Source organism: Symsagittifera roscoffensis, chromosome 5 (assembly GCF_963678635.1).
Source record: "Symsagittifera roscoffensis chromosome 5, txSymRosc1.1, whole genome shotgun sequence".
In the NCBI taxonomy this organism is placed as follows: domain Eukaryota; kingdom Metazoa; phylum Xenacoelomorpha; order Acoela; family Convolutidae; genus Symsagittifera; species Symsagittifera roscoffensis.
Window position 1 is genome coordinate 42,036,208 of NC_087066.1, and position 21,309 is coordinate 42,057,516.

At 35.4% G+C, this 21,309-nt stretch overlaps 1 protein-coding gene across 1 annotated transcript in view; it reads right to left on the minus strand.

Moving 5' to 3' along the window:
* Nucleotides 1–18,741, minus strand: part of LOC134846733 (protein phosphatase 3 catalytic subunit alpha-like) — a 142,522-nt gene extending 123,781 nt beyond the window's left edge. The window contains exons 1-7 of the mRNA XM_063864120.1: nt 18,729–18,741; nt 16,064–16,224; nt 9,915–10,140; nt 9,364–9,591; nt 6,277–6,395; nt 5,861–6,067; nt 5,432–5,557 (exon numbers count right to left, since the gene is read on the minus strand). Coding sequence (XP_063720190.1) covers nt 5,432–5,557; nt 5,861–6,067; nt 6,277–6,395; nt 9,364–9,591; nt 9,915–10,140; nt 16,064–16,224; nt 18,729–18,741 — 1,080 coding nt within the window. The remainder of the gene's footprint in view (nt 1–5,431; nt 5,558–5,860; nt 6,068–6,276; nt 6,396–9,363; nt 9,592–9,914; nt 10,141–16,063; nt 16,225–18,728) is intronic.
* Nucleotides 18,742–21,309: the final 2,568 nt, after the last annotated feature.

Here is a 21,309-nt window from a genome sequence, read left to right on the forward strand (position 1 = left end):
TTACAAAGGCAAAATATTAATGAACAAATAAATTCACGCTTTACACCAGCCTCCGATTTAAAAATTGGAACATTTGTTTTAATACCCAATTTTAATACTCAAAAAGGAATTTCAAAAAAATTACAACCCCTTCGTAAAGGACCATACCAAATAATTGCAAAACCCACTGATGTCACATATAAAATCACCGACTCAGACAAAAAAGAAATCGTTCAACACCGAAATAACCTATTACCTTATTATCCAAAAGAATACGCACTCCGCGAACTAACTCAATTATATTCTTTTACAGGTTTACAAGTTATTCAAAATGACCCACATACGGAAAATACAACAAAGGAACAAAAAGATGTTCACCTCAAAAACCAAATAACAAAATCAACCACCACAAAAAACAACACAAAAAATCTAGATCAAAATACATCTCAAAAAGAAAGAAAAAATACAAAAATGACAGAACAAATAATACCCCAAGAACAAATCGACAAATCAGAACATAGAGAGTCTTCACGACTTAGAAATCAACCACGTAAAAATTATAAATTATTCATCCCACAATCTAAAATATTAAAGAAAGTTGAATTTCAAAAACAACTTTAATTCTACATTTAATAATCTTTGCACCTCTGAAACATTTTACACTTTCACTTTTCAAGATAACATGCTGACAAACACGCAGCGATTCTAGTTCAAAATTAGCCAATAGGATTCATCCAATCCGTCACCTTCTATAACTTTAACACAAACCAACTAGACGAAAAATATTAAACTCCAGGCATATCTATAACTATAACTCTACGACCTCCAGGTCAAAAATAAGCAAACCACTCCAACTTGACAACTAAAATAAATATCACCATAATATCATAACCCTCCTTTATCTAATAAACCAAAGATCAACAATATTTCCCCAACTCAGACCTCAAATATCCCCAAAACAAATATGTTAAATTAGCCTAAAGTAAAAGAACGACCATTTTATTTAGCCTAAAGTATAAAAATCTCAAAAATACCCCAGATCATTTGACAAATGAAAAGAAAGACAAAGAAGACCTCCCGATCACCATAAAAATTGCCCCCAACAATTTTTTACAAAACTCAACCCACTTGTCAAAAAACTAATAAATAATCCGACCACACTTGAAAATTGCCCCAAACAACAAAAAATATTCGATCACGAAGTCATTTCCTAAATGCTCTTCTATCAAATAGTCACTAAAATTATCACAAACCTCAAACAATTTTTTACGATACTTGAAACTTTCATAATATTTCTTTTTGATATCCTTGAATCTTTTCTAATAATCTTAATAATTTTTTGTAATATTTTTTTAATTTTCTACACTATATTCGAACTATTTCTCCAACTTTCCAAAACCCTTGATTATATCCACAGGTACGATTTATACAACTTGTCTAAATGATACGAACTGTTTTCAGTAGAACTGATATTTTTCTACTATTTGTAATTTTCATAACATTTCTATCATCCCTCATTTTGACCATATGCAAATGTATAAAGAAAGCAATCATCACATTCGCTCTAGCAACAATCCTCCTAATTCTTTTCTTAGAAGAATACTATAATAAACATAAACTTTTTCACTAAAAGAATAGACCAAAAAGCTATCAAAAATTGCTACCCAACAGTCACAAAGTCAGTCTTCACCGACATCATCCCAAGATAACCCAACAACACCTTCAACTACCCAAAATCCTCAAACATCTACACGAATTTCCTTTCAAGATAACCCATACACTTTTGAAGAACGACACGCTCGTTTATCTGAACCACTAGAACCAGTTCAACGACAAGCACCTTTGAGTGAACCAACATATAACTTATACCCAACACTACCACAAGAATTAAGTAGAATAAGAAATCCTAGTCAAAACCAAAATACAGTCGAAATAAATAGACAAATTATACATCCTCGACGAAACAGAAATTTTCAAACACCACGAGTTCATTTTGATATACCTCAATCCCCATCACAAAACACTCCAGAAAACCCCATTGGTATATTACCAGAAACCCCTACGCTTCTTTCACAACGTAGCACCTCAAGCCTACCATCAGATTACTTAGGTTCAACACCAACATCTGAACAAATACGTGAAAATCCCTTTAACCCCCCAAACCAGGCATCACGACTACCATATTGGACAACACATTCATTTACACAAGGTGAACTAAATTTAGTCAATGATCCAATAGATATTTCTACGGATACAACAACATCCTCATCACTACCAGAAACATTATCACTACCATCAACACCATCAATAAGCCAGATTTCACCACCACCTTTTAACTTAAATTTCCCAAATAACCTCGACGCTAGATATCGAGAACAATCATCAACAAATATCCCTTTAAGACTAGATTGGAATACATTTACAGCACCTCCACCATTATTTGGACAACATCTAGAAAGTAATCGCCTTCACAACTAGGCACTTAATAGATTACAATACCGACAAGACATTCACGACGATATCCGTGATTACAATATCCAAATACTCCAACAAAACAGTTTACAATTAAAGTTTGAAATCACAGTTAAATTAAACAACATTACTCAACATCCCTACCCATTAAATCCACCAAACATAACAGCTCAATCACTACCACCACCATTTATAACCACTGAAGTAATATATAAATACGACAGATATACCAAAAAGACAATTGGTTACATCACATTTTATAACCCATACTCAGGATTATCATACACATGTATATTTTAAAATTATTAATTTTTCTCCAACTCCTTTTTCTAGTAATCTCAAATCAAAACATAAACCCTTCTCCCCGCACAGGACCCCAAGATTTATTAGTAACACATTACGATTGTGAAGAAAACGAACAAAAAACACTACACAAGTATGCAATAAATCAAGTATCACAATGCGAAACAGAACCCCAAGCCATAGAAACTACAAATGTAAAAGCAACACTTTATTCAAAAGCCCGAGCAACTATAGTTATAGGATATAAATTCACAGCAACATTTTCTGAAAAGAAAGTACATTGTTCACAAGTCTCAAACGGAAATAAAAACCGACTTGACCATGAATCATTCTACCAGAGTAATATAGAACGACTTTTACATCTCAATCCCGAAGATTGTAAAAACGAGTTACTCCGACTAAACATCACAAAAAATAAAAACACAGATAGAAAGTTAGTATATTTCCAAGTTTTTTCAGATTCTGTACATCAAGCAGAACTTGAAAGATATCAAGGACATATAAAATTAGATGAAAAGTACCCATATAACGGCGCACACGGACGATTAACCTATGACATGCACGATAAACACTGGATACCACACATTGGTAAAAATAACCCATCAAACTGCAAAGCAGACACAAAAAACAAAGGATACCAAGAGATCATGTTTTTCGATTGGAAAATACAACTCGAAAAAATACAACTCACACGAGATTTATCAGACAACACAATGATCTATCAAGGAATTAGATTACCTTGTAAAAACGACCAAGGTTATTGCGACCCTACAACACGAACACAAGCAAAAATTGTTTGGTTCCCCGAAGACACATGTACAACATTTCAAGAAGCAAAAATACACGCTCGTATGATAAAATTTCACGAAAAATTTTTTATACAATCAATACCATATGAACAAGTAAATCCATTACGAAAAATAAGTTCTAATTTTAGAAACATTCATAATATAGAAAACAAATTAACACGATTTCAAATATATCAAGAAACAGAACTTGCATGTAAATACAGAAACCCACTTCACAAAACACAATACTCCGAAATATTAGTTGAATACGAAAATGGATTCGACATGACCACTGGAAAAATAAAAGTCGACCCATACGCCACAAGTCATCCCCTAAATGAAGGAACATCATATATACCAGTTAATTTTCAAAAGAATACAGGTCAACCTGGTGGACATTTAAAGCCCCAAGACGATCAAAGCACACGCTTACAAGAACTATCACTAATGAATAGTACATATTTCGGTAATATCCACTATGATATTCACTTAGATATGAAACTAGACTACACGATTAGCCGAATTTTTCAAGAAATGTCACTCTCTGAATTAGAAACACTACACCAACTATGCGAATTGGAAAGAACACAAATATTACAATCACTTGCACTAGCAGTATTAAAAATACCCTACGCAGGATATTTACTATCAGGAAATAGATCAAATTTCTTAGACTATGAAGGAAACATCTTATGGTTTTATACTTGTACTAAAAAAGTATCACCACTATACGTTTTTGAAGATAAACGATGCTATAAAAGAATCCCTATCTTTTATAAGAATAAAGTACATTTCGTTGACACACTTTCACGAAGAACCTATTTCTGGGATACCGCAGTCCCATGTGGATCAGAGAATAGCCACAATGTAGTACAACTAAACCCTGATGAAGATAAATATTACCTTCTCACCCCATATCCCACATTAATGCAATCACTCAAAAAATTTTCACCAGAAAGCATTCGCGCTATCGCTCGAAACCCAAATATAGATTTACAATCAATAGGAATATACTCAAAATCAGATATTCAACATCACATTAGAACACAACAATTCCAAGAATTATTAACACAAATGGACACAATACAAAGACAATCAATTGACCAAAACTTACGCAAACTTGCCGAAACCGCAGGATTTGCAGACATCTATACGCAAGACTATAGCGGATATTTTAAAGACATTAAAGATTATATATATCTAAACGGTGAAAAATACCGTCCCCAAGATATATCACCTATCAATATTTTTAGCTTTGTTACACTCAAGAATGAGATTCTTGATTTTCTAGGATGGCCCTACTACATCTTAGAAAAACTGACTATTTTATACGCAATGTTTAACTTTATTGGATTTCTTTTTTCACTCTTAAAAGGAATCTATAACACATGTGCTATACACACACAAGTCAATACACAAGCAAGTGTAGCACGCATACTATTTGCAGGATTTTTTGGAATCTTTTCTACATCTATAAACAAAATTCTTTTAGACGCACAAATAAAAGAATATAACACAAAAATAGCAACAAGACAGAACACATACGACGAAGAACATAACAATGTAGACACAACGCCAACAGCACCACAGTTACCACCCCTACCACATAACCATCCATTATCCCTAGTCCCACGTAATTTTCGAAATTTAGCCATAACACATAATCAAAATTTTAGACCAACCATATCACAAAGTCCCATTCAACATATAATGACACATCATTCACTAGATGAAAATACATATGAACAAATTATAGAACAACCCCATACCACCGCTTTTCAATCTCAAAATAATAATTTTTTTAGCCCACGATGAGCCGAAACTTACGCTCACCCTTTTGGAAAGAACCAAAATCTCGACTCGGGTTGTCTACACTGGAGTAGACTTACCACAGTGCAGACTTGGCATAGCGCGAACAGTAGCTGTGTGATCATGCGGGCTGCGAAGGGGAGGGACCAGCAGAGTCCGTTCTGGAAACTGGGCAGCCAGTAGGGGTGCGTCTGTGCCAGAAATGTCTGAACACAAATATCGAGTAATAAAAAGGACACAGATAAAAAACTATTTTTCCATCGATCGAAATGTCTGAACACAAATATCGAGTAATAAAAAGGACACAGATAAAAAAACTATTTTTCCATTGAACTATTTTTCCATCGATCAATTAGAGCAAAAGCAACTTTGTTTGCTCACAGCTTAAAAGTGTTAAGATCATACGAAGTGGTGTGCCAAGTAGTTTCGAAAACATCTCCTTCCCTCGCCAAAACTTTCCTGCGCAGGGCCAATGTGAAATCACTATGCCAAATCATTCAAAAACTCGCCTTCAAATTCATGTTTTTCTTCTCGTAGCAGAGGATGACGGCCTTGTTGCCATATGTCTCGCAGTAGTTGGGGGCGGAGAAGATGGTGATGAGGGAGGGGAACTTGGACTTGGGCAGGGGCTTGTACATCCTGAATCCAGCATCCTGCGCCTCGTGAGCACGCACCACACAGATGAGTCCATTGCGGTAGAGGAAGTTGGCCACTGCCTATAGAAATCAGGAGGGCGGTTACTTCTAAAAAAAATTTTACTTCTTTGGCAAATTGACAATCAATAATTTTTCGGAAATATGGATAATGAGACACTTTTCTGTCAAAAACTATTTGTGTTTGATTTCATTAAGGCTTCAGTCAGACCTCAATAAGAAAAAGAGAGAGAGAGAGGAGGGGGTGGGGATTTTAACTGAGATGATTGAACCTTGTATGAGTAGTAGTACGATATCTGTCTGGCCACATTGGAAGTATACAGGTCAGCCGTCTTCTCCTCCCCGTAATCCCTCATCGGGTCAGACCACAACAAGTCCATCATGTTGTCTCCTGAGAGACACAAATAAAACATTTTGTTCACAACTATGGGCTCTGTTTGACGACTGACAAAAGTGACAGGCACGAATTCGCAGAAATCACATTGATATTATTTTGAAAAACGTTTCTGCGGCGCGGGCAAAGTTTTAAAAAATCACATCAAAAACGGCATTTTTGGTACTTTTTGGACGAGTTTGACCAAACCAACTGCGTTATTGTTTCGGTGCGTTCTTTTCTCAAAATTAGAATAAATTGACGCCAAAGGTCGGTCTAAACAATTTAGAATCGGACAGGTAAAAATGAATGACGCAAAATAGTTCCAAAGGAGGGACCCTTTTGGTAGTGAGTAAGTTGAATACGTGGTCGGGAGAGGGGCATTTCCTTCTCCCTTATCCGCTGCTTCTCGAAGAAACAAATGGGATTCGAGAGAATTATGGCTACTAATCTAATAGCGTTTACATGTCATTTTGCCCGAGTCAACTTGTCCCAGCCCATCTTGTCCTACACCAACTTGCCCCACAAGACAACTTGTCCTATGTCATCTTGTCCCAGATAGTAAATAATTAAACTTGCCCCAGATTCTTGCATATCCTCGTAGAGCAAAATGTCGGCATTTTCATGTCAAGTTAACCATATCAAAAGATTGATTGCCGATTTTGTAAGCTCACTTTGCATAGATGTTAGTGCACATTACGCTGAGTCAAAAATCATGAGTTCGAAACTCGAAGAAGTCTAAAATTTTAACTCGAAGACATGAAACCGAAAAAGTGCAGATACTGCCCCACCCTAAAACCCCTTATACTGGGCACCCCAGTATAAGGGCGGGGTGAGGGAAAGAGCAAATATTGGCCTCTATCACCTCCCAAAAATGGGCTCCCTACGGTAGCTATAAAATAAAAAAGTGATGATTTTTTTTAAAATCAATAAAAAATGCAACAAAATGCCAAAAAGTTGAACAAAATTATGCCGAAACTTTAAAATTTACAAAAGAGTTAAATGAGCAAGTGCATATAAAATTACGTTGTTAAAATTACTAGAAATATTTTGGATTTTAGCATGAATATCGCGATATTTCTTCCGACCCTGGTTTTGCGTGACCCCATAGCCTTCAAATGTTTATTTTGTGAATTTAATGTTTAATCTTCTGTGGAAAAAGGTAGAGGCTTTGGTGGCTCCCTTGAAATGACGTGGTCGCTCCGAGATGCCAGCCTTCAACGGCGTTTGTTGCGAATAATTACCGAGACTTAGAGGAAACAAGGGCTGCCAACTGTTTCGTTCAATTATTTCTCTCTTAATGTAACTTCTCTGGAAGTATGAAACAATCTCTTCTATTTTATCTGCCACACATTGCTCAAGATCTAAACGGCCAACCACATTCTTGATTTCCTCAATAACGCTCTCAAACGATTGTTCGACTAAACCAGCTCGAAAAAAACTTAATGCGGGTATTAAACGTAGAGCCTGGTTTAGTTCAAAAAAATTTTCGTACACTTTTTGCGAACCGAGCTCGCTTATTTTCCGTAAAAATGGTTGGCATTGTTGAAAGTAACAGGCTTTGATCGAAGACTCTGGGTATGCATTTGCGAAAGCATTGACGCCGCCTCGTTCAAAATCAATAAGAATCCTTGATGGCTGCGCATCATCCGAGACAGTATAAATAGTTTTCAGGAATTTTGCATATGTTTGTTCTGTTTTGTCAGGGAGTAGAGCATAAATTCAAGGTGGGTAGAAATCGCCAATTCGAATACTTATAGTATAAAGTCTAATAAACAAATCAGTATACTCGTTGGAATTGCAAAATGCCTGAATATAGTATACTGTCTAATAAACAAATCAGTATACTCCGTTGGAATTGCAAAATGCCTGTCTTTGATGATTGGGGCAGATGGAGCCAGATTCTGTTTGTGGCGATTAAGAGTTCTGTTTATTGCTGCTCGACAGGGCAAGGACAACTGAACTGTTTTTTCGTCCGATGCTTCCTGGAGACAAGTGGCAATTATACTGCTTTTAACAGGTACCATTTACTTCTTTGCCTCTTTTTTTCATTTGATGCATGATCCTGTTTGCTTCAACTTTTCCCGGTCTAACACCGTGGCTATGTTCGTTTTTGGTAGAAACCAGTTCAACTCCAGCTGTTACAGCGCGAGTATTCGGCACTTATGGGAACTGTATCGCGCGGATCTCAAGTGTTCAGTTGTTTTTGTTGTTTGCTTTTTTGTGAAGTTGTGTCCGTTGTTCGCTTGTTTCGTTGAGAAAGTCCCCAGGTAATTTGACTCATAATAGTTGTAATTTTGCAAAGAAAATATTTATACAATGACGCAAAACAAAAACATTAGCATTTTGTTCTGTTTCAATAGCGTTAATTGCGGATAGTTTTCACAATTTTGCGTTTAATTGACAAAATTTATGGCTAAGATGATGATGATATTTGAGGCCCAATTTAAACGATTGTGAGTCATTTTCCCTTCCCTTCTCAAAACGAACTCAGTTTACTACTAGCACTTGCTGGTCTTATACATAAATCCATTTGAACATCAAATAATTAACTAGGAGTGTTAATTTTAGGACAAAACGGCATAAGACAAGTTGTGATATGGGGCAAGTTGGCATAAGGAAAAGTTTTTATTTAGGGCAATTTAGTTTAGGGCAAGTTGGCATAGGGCCAGTTGTCCTGAGGCAAATAGTCTTGACACACTAATAGCATTGTTACTGTATTAATAACAATTGATTTAATAATTTCTTTTCGATCCCAGTAATTTAAAAAGTCTCGATTGATTTAATTTACTGATTTCACTCTCGAAATTACTTTCAAGCCTAATTTTAGGCCACAAAATAGCATGGATACTGTATTAAATATTGATTAATTTTGAATAATTTTCGATCCCAGTATTTTTATTTTCTAGATTGATGTGGTTTTTTGTTTTGAGTAACGAAATTGATTTCAAGACTATTTTAGGCCACAAAAGGTACGCCAACCAACCTCTTCTGTTGGGTTCTCGGAACCTGTTGATTTTCTCAACCTCTGCCACGTCTTTGATATGGGGGGATAGTCCCCCGTGCACACAGAAGAACTGTTTGTTCACTATGGCCGCAAGAGGTAGCGTGTCAAACGACTCCATACATGCTTTGTACACTGTCTCACTGTACTTGCACAGACATTCTTCACGGAAGGTGAAAATTTTAGTCAGATGTCGACTTTCGTGGTTTCCTAACAGCAAATAACAATCTTTTTTGATCGTACCGTTTTGGATTTTAGATAGGATAGTTGAAGTATTGTTGATTAGTGGCCATGTGGATTAAACTAGGATCGAGATTTTTGACGTGTTCAGGGAATCAAAAAACACAAATTTGAGACTACTTTTCTATAAAGTGTGACTTCAGCGCATTTTTCAAATAAGTGTCCGTTGTCACGCTTAGATAAAAATAGCTTTGGTTAAAATCAATGTGTACCAAAAAAAGATATCAACAAAATCAAGGCTCCCAATTAAACTACTACGTTATTACAGAGGGGTGTCAAAGTATCTTTTTTACCTCTGAGAAGCAGCACATGTTTGGGATATGCAATCTTCATTGTGTAAAGTAGCAACACACACTCTATGCTGAACATGCCCCTGTCTACGTAGTCCCCGAGGAACAGGTACTTGTTCACACTGGCACTCCCCCCTATGGTGAGAAGCTTCAGCAGGTCATAGTACTGTCCATGTATGTCCCCCACTACCATCACTGGGGCTGTCACCTGCAGTAATGTCGGCTCAGTCTTAACACAAAAAGGAAGTTGAAGACAGGGCAAATTGAGCATGAGAAAAATATGCTAAGGCGCAAGAAATTGATTGTAAAACTGCGACATATTTTACATTTTGAGAAAAAAAATTTCAACAAATTTCAATAGTATCCACAATCTAGCTTCTCTCTGACGAACTTATGATTCAAAAATTCTAGCTTGAAAAACGCAAACCGGGCGAACAATCATTTGCGACAAACAAAAAAATCGGCAACTTTTTTCCCCCAAATTCTGTTATAAAGTTTAGATTCGATACAAAAGAAACATTACAATCAGGAATGTAAAATCTATAAGTAACTATACGGGCTGTGCAGCCCAACAAATAGCACCACAAGAGGAAAACTTACACAAAAAATGGAGAGCAAATTAGTTTGAACGTGCATAAAATTACACAGAGGCGAAGCTGAGCTGCGCACCACTTGCGACAAAAATATTAGTAAACCGCAAATCAAACTGAAAAAACTCAAAAAATCGCTTTTGTCAAACAAAATTGCAACAAAAGCCCAAAATATCTGGAACAAAACTGCCTGCAAAGAGCTTTGGGAATGCTATACAGAAGCCAAGTTTTAAAAAGTCCTTTCTTCGGAGCAAAGCAGACAACTAATAATCTAAATTAGCCATAAATTTCTATTTGCAAGAAAAACAGGTCTCAACTGGATTCGAAATCCCGGGCTTTGGCGAGCATGGCGGTTACAGCAACTTGGAAAAAAGCTTGAGTCATCGAGCGACGGGAACTAAGCCAACAAAAATAAACAGACCGACGATAACCCGAAAAAGCACAAAAGCTCTAGTTTGCAAAAAAGGGGCCCGGCCGGATTCGAAAGGCAAATCTTTGCTGTCTCATTCAGCTGCTTTACCTCTACTCCAGATACGGCGAATGATTGATTGGATGTGAATTTTTAATTACCAAGCGGTAACAAAGCCGAAAAAGCTGAGCAGAAACCCTTCATGCCGAAAAGAAATTCAAATTATTCTAAACTTAAAAAAATAGTTTAGTCTCTTTTTCCCTCTGAGAACATTCACGCGCACAAAAAAGTTTTTCGGACGTAAAGATGCGTTAAAAATCCACAAAGTCAATATTAATTTAACCGGATTATTAAGCCTATAAAAAGCCAAAAAAGCGAAATTTTTAATAATTAAGCAGGTAAAGTTACCACCAAAATGAGAAGCAACTTTCGACTCAGCCAGATTATTAACATACTAAAATTAACCGCAGTGAAAATTGCTGAAAGCTAAAATGAACAATTTTAAGATGTGACAATTAAGCCGACAAAACATAAGCAGACCGGAACTTTTTGAACCGGAACAGTTACCGTTTTAAAAAAAACTGTCAGATTTGAACTATTGACCTTTGCCGTCCCAGGCGTATTCGTTACCACCAGGCTAAGTGTGCAAAAAAAACTACAAATTGGAATTCATTATAAGCCAAGGTACAAACAGGAGTCCAATGAGTCCTGTGGACCAAATTGTTTAGGGAAAAAATCTAGTACCCGATTGCAATACCCTTAACCCTAAACGTTCAGCCTAAAGACTTTTTTGCATTTGAAAAAGTTTGAAGAAGTGTTTAAACGTTGCATTTGAAAAAGCTAAAACATTGCGTTCAGTTAAACATAGCGTCCAAAGCGCAATCCGACTTTAATTTAATATATAAGATATATATCCCCTAATTTGAAATGTTGTTTACCACTGCAATTTGTCCTAAAAATCAATCAATTTAGATTTCCTGTGTTTATAGTCAGTTGATTAGCTTTACACCCGTCATCTTCCTCTAACAGCTGGCTTTAAAGTTCGAAATTTTCGTGGATCACTGTCTACCGTAATTGTTTCGCAAAAAGTGTCATTTCCTTATGGTGTAGAAGATCAGCTGTAAATGATACGGTGGTGTAAAGCAGAAAAAAGAATTCCGAAATCCGAATATTGAACCTTGAGTTACCCCAAAAGTTTTCTTTTTGAATAATGAAATCAATTGAGTTTTTTGAGACCTTTGTTTTCTATTTTTGGTGTATTTCTTTAAAAAAAGAGCTAAAATACCCGCAGAAACCGAAAGTTTGCAAATACAGTTTTTCGGCAAGAAAATTTTGATTAACCGCATCGAAAGCCGTCTTCAGGTCTACGAAAGAGGCATAGACGTAATATTTTTTCTAGCTTTCGAACATTTTTTGTTTTATTTGTGATATCATGCAGACATGAGTGTGTTTTCCAAAAACCAAATTAAATGAAAGAATATTGTTCTTAGTCGAAACGGATAACAACCGTTCATAAATAAGTTCGTCAAAAATATAGCAGAAACTTGTTAATTATCTGCTGGCTCAACTATTAATTGCATCATTCTTTTCCTTCATTTAGAAAAATTACAAAATTCTGCTATTTTGAAATAATCAGGAAACAACTCCAACATACCCTGGTAAACCACTGAAGCCACGTTTTTTCAGTGCTGGAATTCAATAAGTCGACTGTCAGACTATTTTGATGTTTTCTGGATTTAAAAAAAAAACATTTTAAATAGTTTCGAGGAAGCCTCAGCAAATTTGTAGAAATTGTGGTCACAAAACAAACAAATTGAAAACGGGTTGCTGATTTTGCATTATTTTTCAGTAGGAAAATGTCTTTATATTTTCCTCTGGTGGATAGGCTACTAATTTTACTGCGTTATACCTCGCTTTCGACAGGTTTTAAACAATTCTTTTGGTAACAAATTTATAGGCTTTTTCGAACTTTTCTTTACGTAGCAAACGTAGCGAAAGCTTGCAAAAGAGTTTGCGCAATAAGTGCTATAGATTTCTCACTTTCACTAACAAAACAAAACCTCTGCTTAATTTTTTTGGTCCAAACAAGCAGTAATTTCAACAACAGGTCGATTTTTGTTTCAGTGGTTTCAGATCTCGATATTCAAATTTTAAATTTTTTGAAGTATTAAGAAAAACATCATTGGGAACGATAACGCACAATGAACACTAATAGCTGTCTTCAAAACGCAAGCTTGGCAAAGAAGTGATCGAGGAGCTTGTTAATACGCATGTTGCTTCACTTTCCGGGACAAGTAGATCAAAACAGTTAGAATCATTTTCGAACTCATTAATAAACACAAAAAATTTGGTATTGAGCAAATCAAAATTCAAACAAATGCAATCAAATTTAGGGAGTGTTTTGAAAAAAATTGATGACAAAACTCTTTCGTTAATGTCCTAAAGCATCAAAAAAACAGAAAACAAAAATAATCATTTCAACAGAATAAAATAAAGTGAGTAAATTGAATCTTGTAATATCAGTTACCTGCATGATTGCAGAAAATTACTGAAAACATTTTCAATTTTAGTGTAAATTGCTTGGTTTGGAACTTCTGGAGTTTCGCGCCGCAAAAAAATAGAAAACATGTTCATCAGAAAGTTGAAAAATTGTCATTGAACTCAAATAAACGGACTCCCAATTTCAAACAAAAAATTAGAAAAAAATGAAGCTTAGGGTTTTTCAGTTTCAATAGTTTTCAATTGTCACTGTTTTCAGAAACTGAGCGAATGACAAAAAAGCCATTATACAGCTGGTAAAGCGTCAATAACGCAAGAAAACAAAAAAGTTCTGAGTTGTTTAGTAGAAAAAAAATTTCGATGTTCAAATTTTAAAAAATTTATCCTTGGAGCTTTTTAATTGTGAAATTTTTTTTATGATTGGTTCTTTTCAATGAAACTAGAAAAAATTGATTAATTGAATCAAAATTGGAAAATTTATTCTGCTGGCAAATCTGAAAATGAAAATTTCGCAATTAGAAGTTGATCACGCATTTCGTGACTTTTAAAAATTTGTGACTTTTTGTGACTTGTTCACTGTTTATCGTATTTCTAAACATTCACTTTGGGCTCTTTTCCAGTTTCCCCCTTCAAATCCAATTTTGAAAAACTTATTTAACATTTTCGCATTGCAATGAAATTTGGCGTGGTGAACAAATCGACAATTGTGAACAAGTTTATTCTTCATACTTTACAGCGTAGCATCACGCATTTAGCCGTAATAACACGTAAAAAATATATAAAACTCGGTATTTTGAAAGGGGGGACTGGAAAAAAGCCTAACTTTGATCATCGAATTTAAACACTGGATCATTAGGTAACTTTTTTGCTGGGAAATCTATAACCTAAGGTCTTTTTTCGAAACCTTCAGGATTTTCCGCGCCATTTACACGTTTGTAATTAGAGAGCAAGTTGCTTTTTTAAGCAACTGGATTTAAATTGATCGTAAAAATTCAAAATTAGTTAGAAGTCAAACCGCAAAAAAAATCAATTGATCGAGATCAAATGTTGCAATTTTTTTTTGCATAAAACACGTGTGTGCCGTATATTTCCATGCCATAATCGAAAATTTAGTAAAATATTTTTCTTAGAATAATCAACACAAAGGCGAAGCTGCGCTTCGCAAACACTTGCGAGAACACGGCCAAAAAGCAGCTCTATCAAGTGAAATTTAAAAAAAGTAGAAATAGGCCTCAAATTAGCAAAAACTCGGCTACATGTATGATCCCAATCTGTGACCTTAATAACATGCCAATGCAATTCAGCAAAAAGGGCATCAAATACAAATAGACTCAATTTTGCATGTAATAATTTGGAATACAACAAAACGAAGGCATCCACACTAACTTTGCTTGCAGCAATTCTCAAAGCATAGAGCCACATTATGTATAAATTATGCATTTCAAAAAATTGCAAGATATATTGAGTTAGAAAATTTCTGCAATCGAGTTTTCATTTTTTTGAGTCGTTTGAAACAAATAACTTTTTCGGTTAATTTGATGAATTACAAATCCATCAACTGTGTTAACTTATTAAAGTCGAATGTCACAGCACATGCTATCAAAAAACTGTAAAGGTGCTCCAAATTAATTGGGGTGCCGCACCAATATTTGCGACTTAGGTTGGAAAAAAATGAAGGTTCGTACTAATACACTCGTTTCGCAATTAAGTGTAAACACAAAGACATAAAACATGAAAAATATGTGACAGCGTGAAATTTTTTTCAAAAGTTTGTGTTTTGCTCGTGCTTTTCACATGTGTTTCAAACCAGATAACTAACAGCTTTCACAAAATCTCTGAACATCTGTTTACTTCTCCGCACTGCGTGACAATGCGTTACTACATTTCTCGATGCAAAATGTTGTAGCTGCTATCTACTAAAAAACATACACGGCCTCAGCATCAAACAAGTGTCTTCTTGGATAACATAAGCTGAAAAAAAAAACGAGTGAAGTCCATTTAAAAAAAATTAAAATTTAAATTAAAATAGTTCAAGAGAATTATAAAATTATTGGTATCATTTTCAATTGTTCCGAATCTATTTAAAATTTTTTCGCAATTTGAATTTTCTGATTCTGTTTTTCAGCACTTTTTCATCAACGCTGAGTACTTTTTGCAATTTGGAACAGAGAAATCAAAAGCATTTTTTTCGAGCAAGCCTTCACGAAAAAATTACTAAGGTTGTTTTTTTTTGCCGCGGAACTCTGAAATGAGAAACTCTTTGACTTAAGTAAAATATATCATTTGGCGTAGGTCCGAATCTCGCACTGGCAATTTTTTTTTTGTTTCAATTGCTCGAATCAAATTGAAAATGTTCATATACATTGACTGGCCTCATAATTTACATTTTTTAAAAACTAAAATTTAAATGGACATTTAAGTTTTTTCTTAAATGGACATGATTGGAAAAAATACTTACCTATCATTACTTAACAGATGTAGCACTATCTTAAAATCCACCAATGACCTTACTGGTTAAAGTTAGTCAATTCTTCTGTGCTTTGCTTTCTGAGCTACAACTTTCCTGTGGTACATAATAGCGGATCACGTCATAACACTTCTATCTTGGTTTGTTGGTTATGATGGTGTCAAACATGTATGATAAGTCAACTTACCGCGAACATTTTAGCAGTCTGATTAATGATTCTGAGAGCGCAGTTCTCAGACAGACGTCCCTCTTGCTTCATGTGGCTTTTGATCAGACCTAGTCTGGGCAGTCCTTTCGAGTCGAAGATGTCCCGCTCCGACAGTTTCTTGCGCGGAATTGTCTGCTTACCTGCGAGCATAGTTTTTTTGAAATACAAATTTGACTTTTATTTAATAATTTGGTACAGAGATCTCTCTGACATCACTTACAGCGGAATCATTTACTGTAGTTTTTCTTTAGGTCCGAGTATCTTTGTTATCTTTTTTCCAGTAAAGAGGCACCATCAAATAGGCAAAAAATGCAACAGTGAGAGATAATATTGCAAAATGCTAAAAAAAATTGCAGTAGAAGATAATTGGTATCTTAATAATTTTCTCAATAGTATGTCAAAAAAATCATACAATTTAGCCTCAATACAAAAAAATCATACAAAGTAGCGGATTAAGGAAAAAGGCTCAGAAGCCTCTCCACCCCCATCCCCTCGGTTTTCGACCACCTGCTGACCCAAAGGGTCCCCCCTTTGTACTATTTTGAGAAAACCATTTTTGGCTGACGTACCGTAAAATTCTTCTAAAGGTGCCTTCGGCGCCAATATTTACTAATTTTGAGGGGAAAGCGCAAGCTGAAAAGAGGCGAATAACAGAAAATTTTGGAACAATTTTTTCGAATCTGATGCTACATATTGAGATCTTTTTGGAGTCCAAATCACAATTTAAAACGCTTCAACATAAGGTTCTAGAAGTGACCTCGCACAAGACTTATTGAGGTAGTCGAAATCAGGTGGAAGTAGTCGAAATCCACATTGTTCCTTCCTATTCGACAAAAGTGGCCTGATTAAAAGCCACTAACAATAAGAACAGTTATTTTAACGGCAGCGGTAAAATTTAATACGTCATGGTCATGTCTTAGATTTCATGAGACGTATTTTGGATATATTTAACTATATCCCCCCTCGGGTACCTACCAGCAGTAACGAATATCCCCCCTATAAAGAAATAAATCAACGGTTAACCATTAAGAATTTTACCTAGTTACGAATATCCCCCGTTTGCAAAAGGGGGAATATACATACAGAGGTCCCATATTTTTGACACAATTAGTTTTTGAAAAATTAGTTCATCCTTAAAAACTTGGTATGTGAGTTTGGTGCCCATTACTCATGCAATTTCTTTTCACATGACATACTTCATCTGAATTTGGACCCCCCCAGCAGAGTCCATATTTTGCAATTCAATAGTGATCAAATCAAAAACCTCAAAAATGTATCGAACAAGTAGTTATATTGGAAAACTAACAGAGTCGCCAATGGTACCCCACTGTATAAGAAACAATAGTTATGCGCGGATTTCTTAAAAATTCTATACGCTCATCGTTCAACAAATAGATCTTTATTCGACAAAAAGTGACAAAAATTTTGATAAGATAGAAAATTATACTTACTCATTTTCAAATGAAAAATCCCAGATTGACAGTAACTAAAGAAACTCTGTTTGCGTTAAATCATAAGAAACTCTATTTGCGTTAAATCATAAGAAACAGTTTCAGCAAAAGCATTATTGCTTGTCAAAAAATTGCTTTAAAAATGTATACCGATTGAAGGACAAGCGTTGCGTATCAACTTGACGTTTTTGCTTCTATTTGAAATTGACTTCTCAATGAAGCACAGATCGCAGTTTTTAGTTTTATTTGACTTCTATTTAGGTGTGATTTCAGTACATTTTTAACAGAGCGACTTGCTTAGAATGAGGATAAAATTAGAGGCAAATCAACTTCTGGAATCGATGAAAAAATTAAAACGATAAAAAAATGGATCTGGGTCAATTCACAAAAAATAACAACTAAAAATAGATTTCAGATGTTGATTAGGCAGCACATAATATGCTTATTGCTTTTTAAAAAAGTAAAAAAAAATATATCAATTTTTAAAAAAAGTTAGAAGTAATGGTGAAGCCCAAGTAGAGAGGAGACTGAAACGCAGAAATTCTTTGGTGTCAAACGAGGAACTACAATTTGAAATTTTTCGATTTATTTCGATTTCGCATTTTCCCTTCATCCGTGAGAACTAAATATACACAGCGGCGAAGCTGAGCTTCGCACCACTTGCGATACAAAACAGGAAAGCCGCTCAGTCGAAAAGAGAAAGTCAAAAAATCTAGAACAATCAAAAAGAATAAGTCTAGTTTTGAAACAAAAACTTGCCAAGACAACAGAATGTGAAATAAGATCAAAAAACAATTTATCAAGCGGTAACAAAGCCGAAAATACCTGAGCAGAAACCCTTTCAGCAGAAAAAAAAACACAAAGTACAAAGTCCCCCACACCCTTAATGACACACACACAACTTTATTTGCGCATCAAATGAAACAATATAAAGCCACTAAGCCGATATAATTTTGGCCGAAACATACTAAGCCAAAAAAGGGAAAAAAGCCAGAAAATCAAAAAAATGTGGAACTATTAAAAAGTTTAATCGCCCTCACCACTAAAACACACACAAAGCACACAGCTCGTCGAATGACCCAATATGAGGCCACTTAGCCGACAGAATATAGGCTGAGACCAATCAAGACGAACAAAAGCCGAAACAAATTCAAAAAAATTAGGATCAAGAAAAAATTATTAAGTCCACTCACCCTCACAAGTCATGCTCACAAAAAAATTTCCGCTCGTCAAAAGATGATGGAAATAACGAAATTTGAATACAAAGCCGATAAAATATACGCCAAAACCTAACAAGCCGAAAAAAGGGGAAAACAAGAAAAGAATTTGAACAAATCGAATTCGCAAAATTACAAACAACATCAACAGAGTTAATTTCGAATAGGAGAAATAATTTAGAGTAGGACACAAAATTTATCTGTAGCGGTAAATGTTTTGCTAATCGTCTTCCAAGAAATGGGCTAAAACGACTTCCGAATCTTGAAAGACGGCGTTTTAACCTTATCATTCCTTTTATTTTTGAAGTTTTTTCTCGTCAAAACAAAATTTCAAAAGTTTCCATGCTGGAAAATAAAAATGCGAATTACTTAAATTAAACAACTGAAAACACGATGCTTTCAACTTTCAATTTTGACGACCCCAATCTTTCTTAAGTTTTTGGCAATGAGAAAAGAAAACACATTAAACAAGGACACCCGGTTGCTGCACAAATATAACGAAGTTCCCAACACAATAACAAAAAAAGTTGACCTCGCGTGCAAAGAGAAGATTTCAGCGAAAGTCGAAAACTTAGGCATACTTCATGTTTATGAAAATTTAATCACGTTTGACAAACATTACAAACATTAAGGATAAACACAGAGGCGAAGCCAAGCTTCCCGCCATTTGCGATACAACACAAGCATTAAAAACAAAAAAGGTAAAAGAAAAAATCGAAAAAAACTAGGACCATTAAAATTTCGTAGCTCTCGCGATGGAAGTTCATTCTAGGCAAACATGCAAGATATTTAAATATTAAAATAGAAACCAAACAAATTTACAAAGAGAAAACAAAGCAGGTGGTTTTTAAGCAGACACAAGTTGAGCAAAAAAACATCGTTTTATAAAAGAAAAAACGTTAAGGTTTGAAGTCCACACTGAAACTATAATGAACAACGGTTGTACTTCCAATGAAAAATAGTTACATTACGAGCAAAATTTGTGATGGGGCAACTTAGCCGACATCACTTGAGCGGGGAAACGAAAGTCCGACTATTCAATTCTTACCGAACTTTTTTATATGCATACATACTGAAAAAAAACAAGGTCCGGACGAGACTAAAACTCCAAAATATTAGAGTGAAAAAACGACGGGCGGCGTTGCCCCTAAGCCATGGGGAAGGAAGTTGGAAGATGTTAAAAGAAGAAACGAAAAGAAGAGGTGAACAGAGAAAAGAAAAATTTGTAAAAAAAAACGTTGTTTGCGGAAAAAAACTTTGTTGGAACCTGATGTTGATTGGTACCTGATGTTGATTGAAAAAAAAAATTGAAACACAGCCGAAGACAAATTTCATTGCCACTTCCAGTGGTCGGAACGAAAACCAATTCAAGTATCAACTAGAAAGGCTTCAATAACAAACACGTTACTCGAATCTACGAAAGTTCTCTTGTGATTCGTAAAATCATTGTTCGTAGAATATTGGCAAACTGGGTTAGAAAACGCTGCAACAACTAATAACCTAAAAAAAGTAATGATAAGGGACAATGAGAGACCTCTAGGAACTCTACAGATACCTACAAAATTTAAACAGATTGGTGCTTTCCTGAACATACATTTGAAAAGAAAAGAAAGGTTTAGATCAATGACTTGAGCATCGAATGCTTCTAAAGAATTGCAAATTATGATTCAAATTGATTAAAAACTTGTTTTAATTGTTTTGAGTTCCATAAGTCTGGCGTTATTCTGACAAACCCTTAAGCAATCGGCCACTTGCACTTGGTTTTTTTGGCCTGCTGACCGAAATTTCCCGGCGGTAATTCTAGTGAACCAATTTTCTACAGGTTGTCGAAACTTGCTACAGAAGGATGAGCACATCCCATACAAATTTGATGCCCAGTGTTTGTTTTTTGAAATCCTTTGTTTACATTCTCAAATTGCTTTCAAATGGATACTTCAATAAGCAGTTTCAATTGTCAATTTAGGATAAAAGCGGCAGTCCATACTGCTTCGAAACCCGCGTTACATAGCCAGGGGAATATATTAGACTTCATGTCAGAAACGTAGAGTCCGGGGCAATCATGGACTTTCTGACAGGAGTCATCCAGGAACCTGGCCAGGAAAACAAGGATGTTTGCTTAAAATTATTTAACTACGGATTTAAATCTGCAGCTCTGGACCAGCCCCGATCCAGAAAGCCCAGGGCAATCCCTGCAAGGCTTTGACATGGTTTTAACCCTGCCCAAGACTAGCTCCTGGGATGGTTCCAGGAATGGACTTCCAGGGACAGGTAGTCCGGGAGTATCCAATGCCGGGAAACAAGACTGGGCAGTAGAACAAAATGGTTCCAGCACAAACATATCAGCATCGCCGGGGGCAAGGGCAATAGAAATGGCAATCTATACTGTTTGATAGAACTTAAATGATTTTTTTAAATCGTTGTGCCATTCCTATTTCTACAACTCTTCTCCAATTTGCTTTTGTAAAATGGAAGAGCAGCCCTCTATGCTGCAGCGGAGAATGTTTGCCTACACGAAAAAACTACATAGAAAACGAGTTTTCCTTTTCAAATTAGTGTC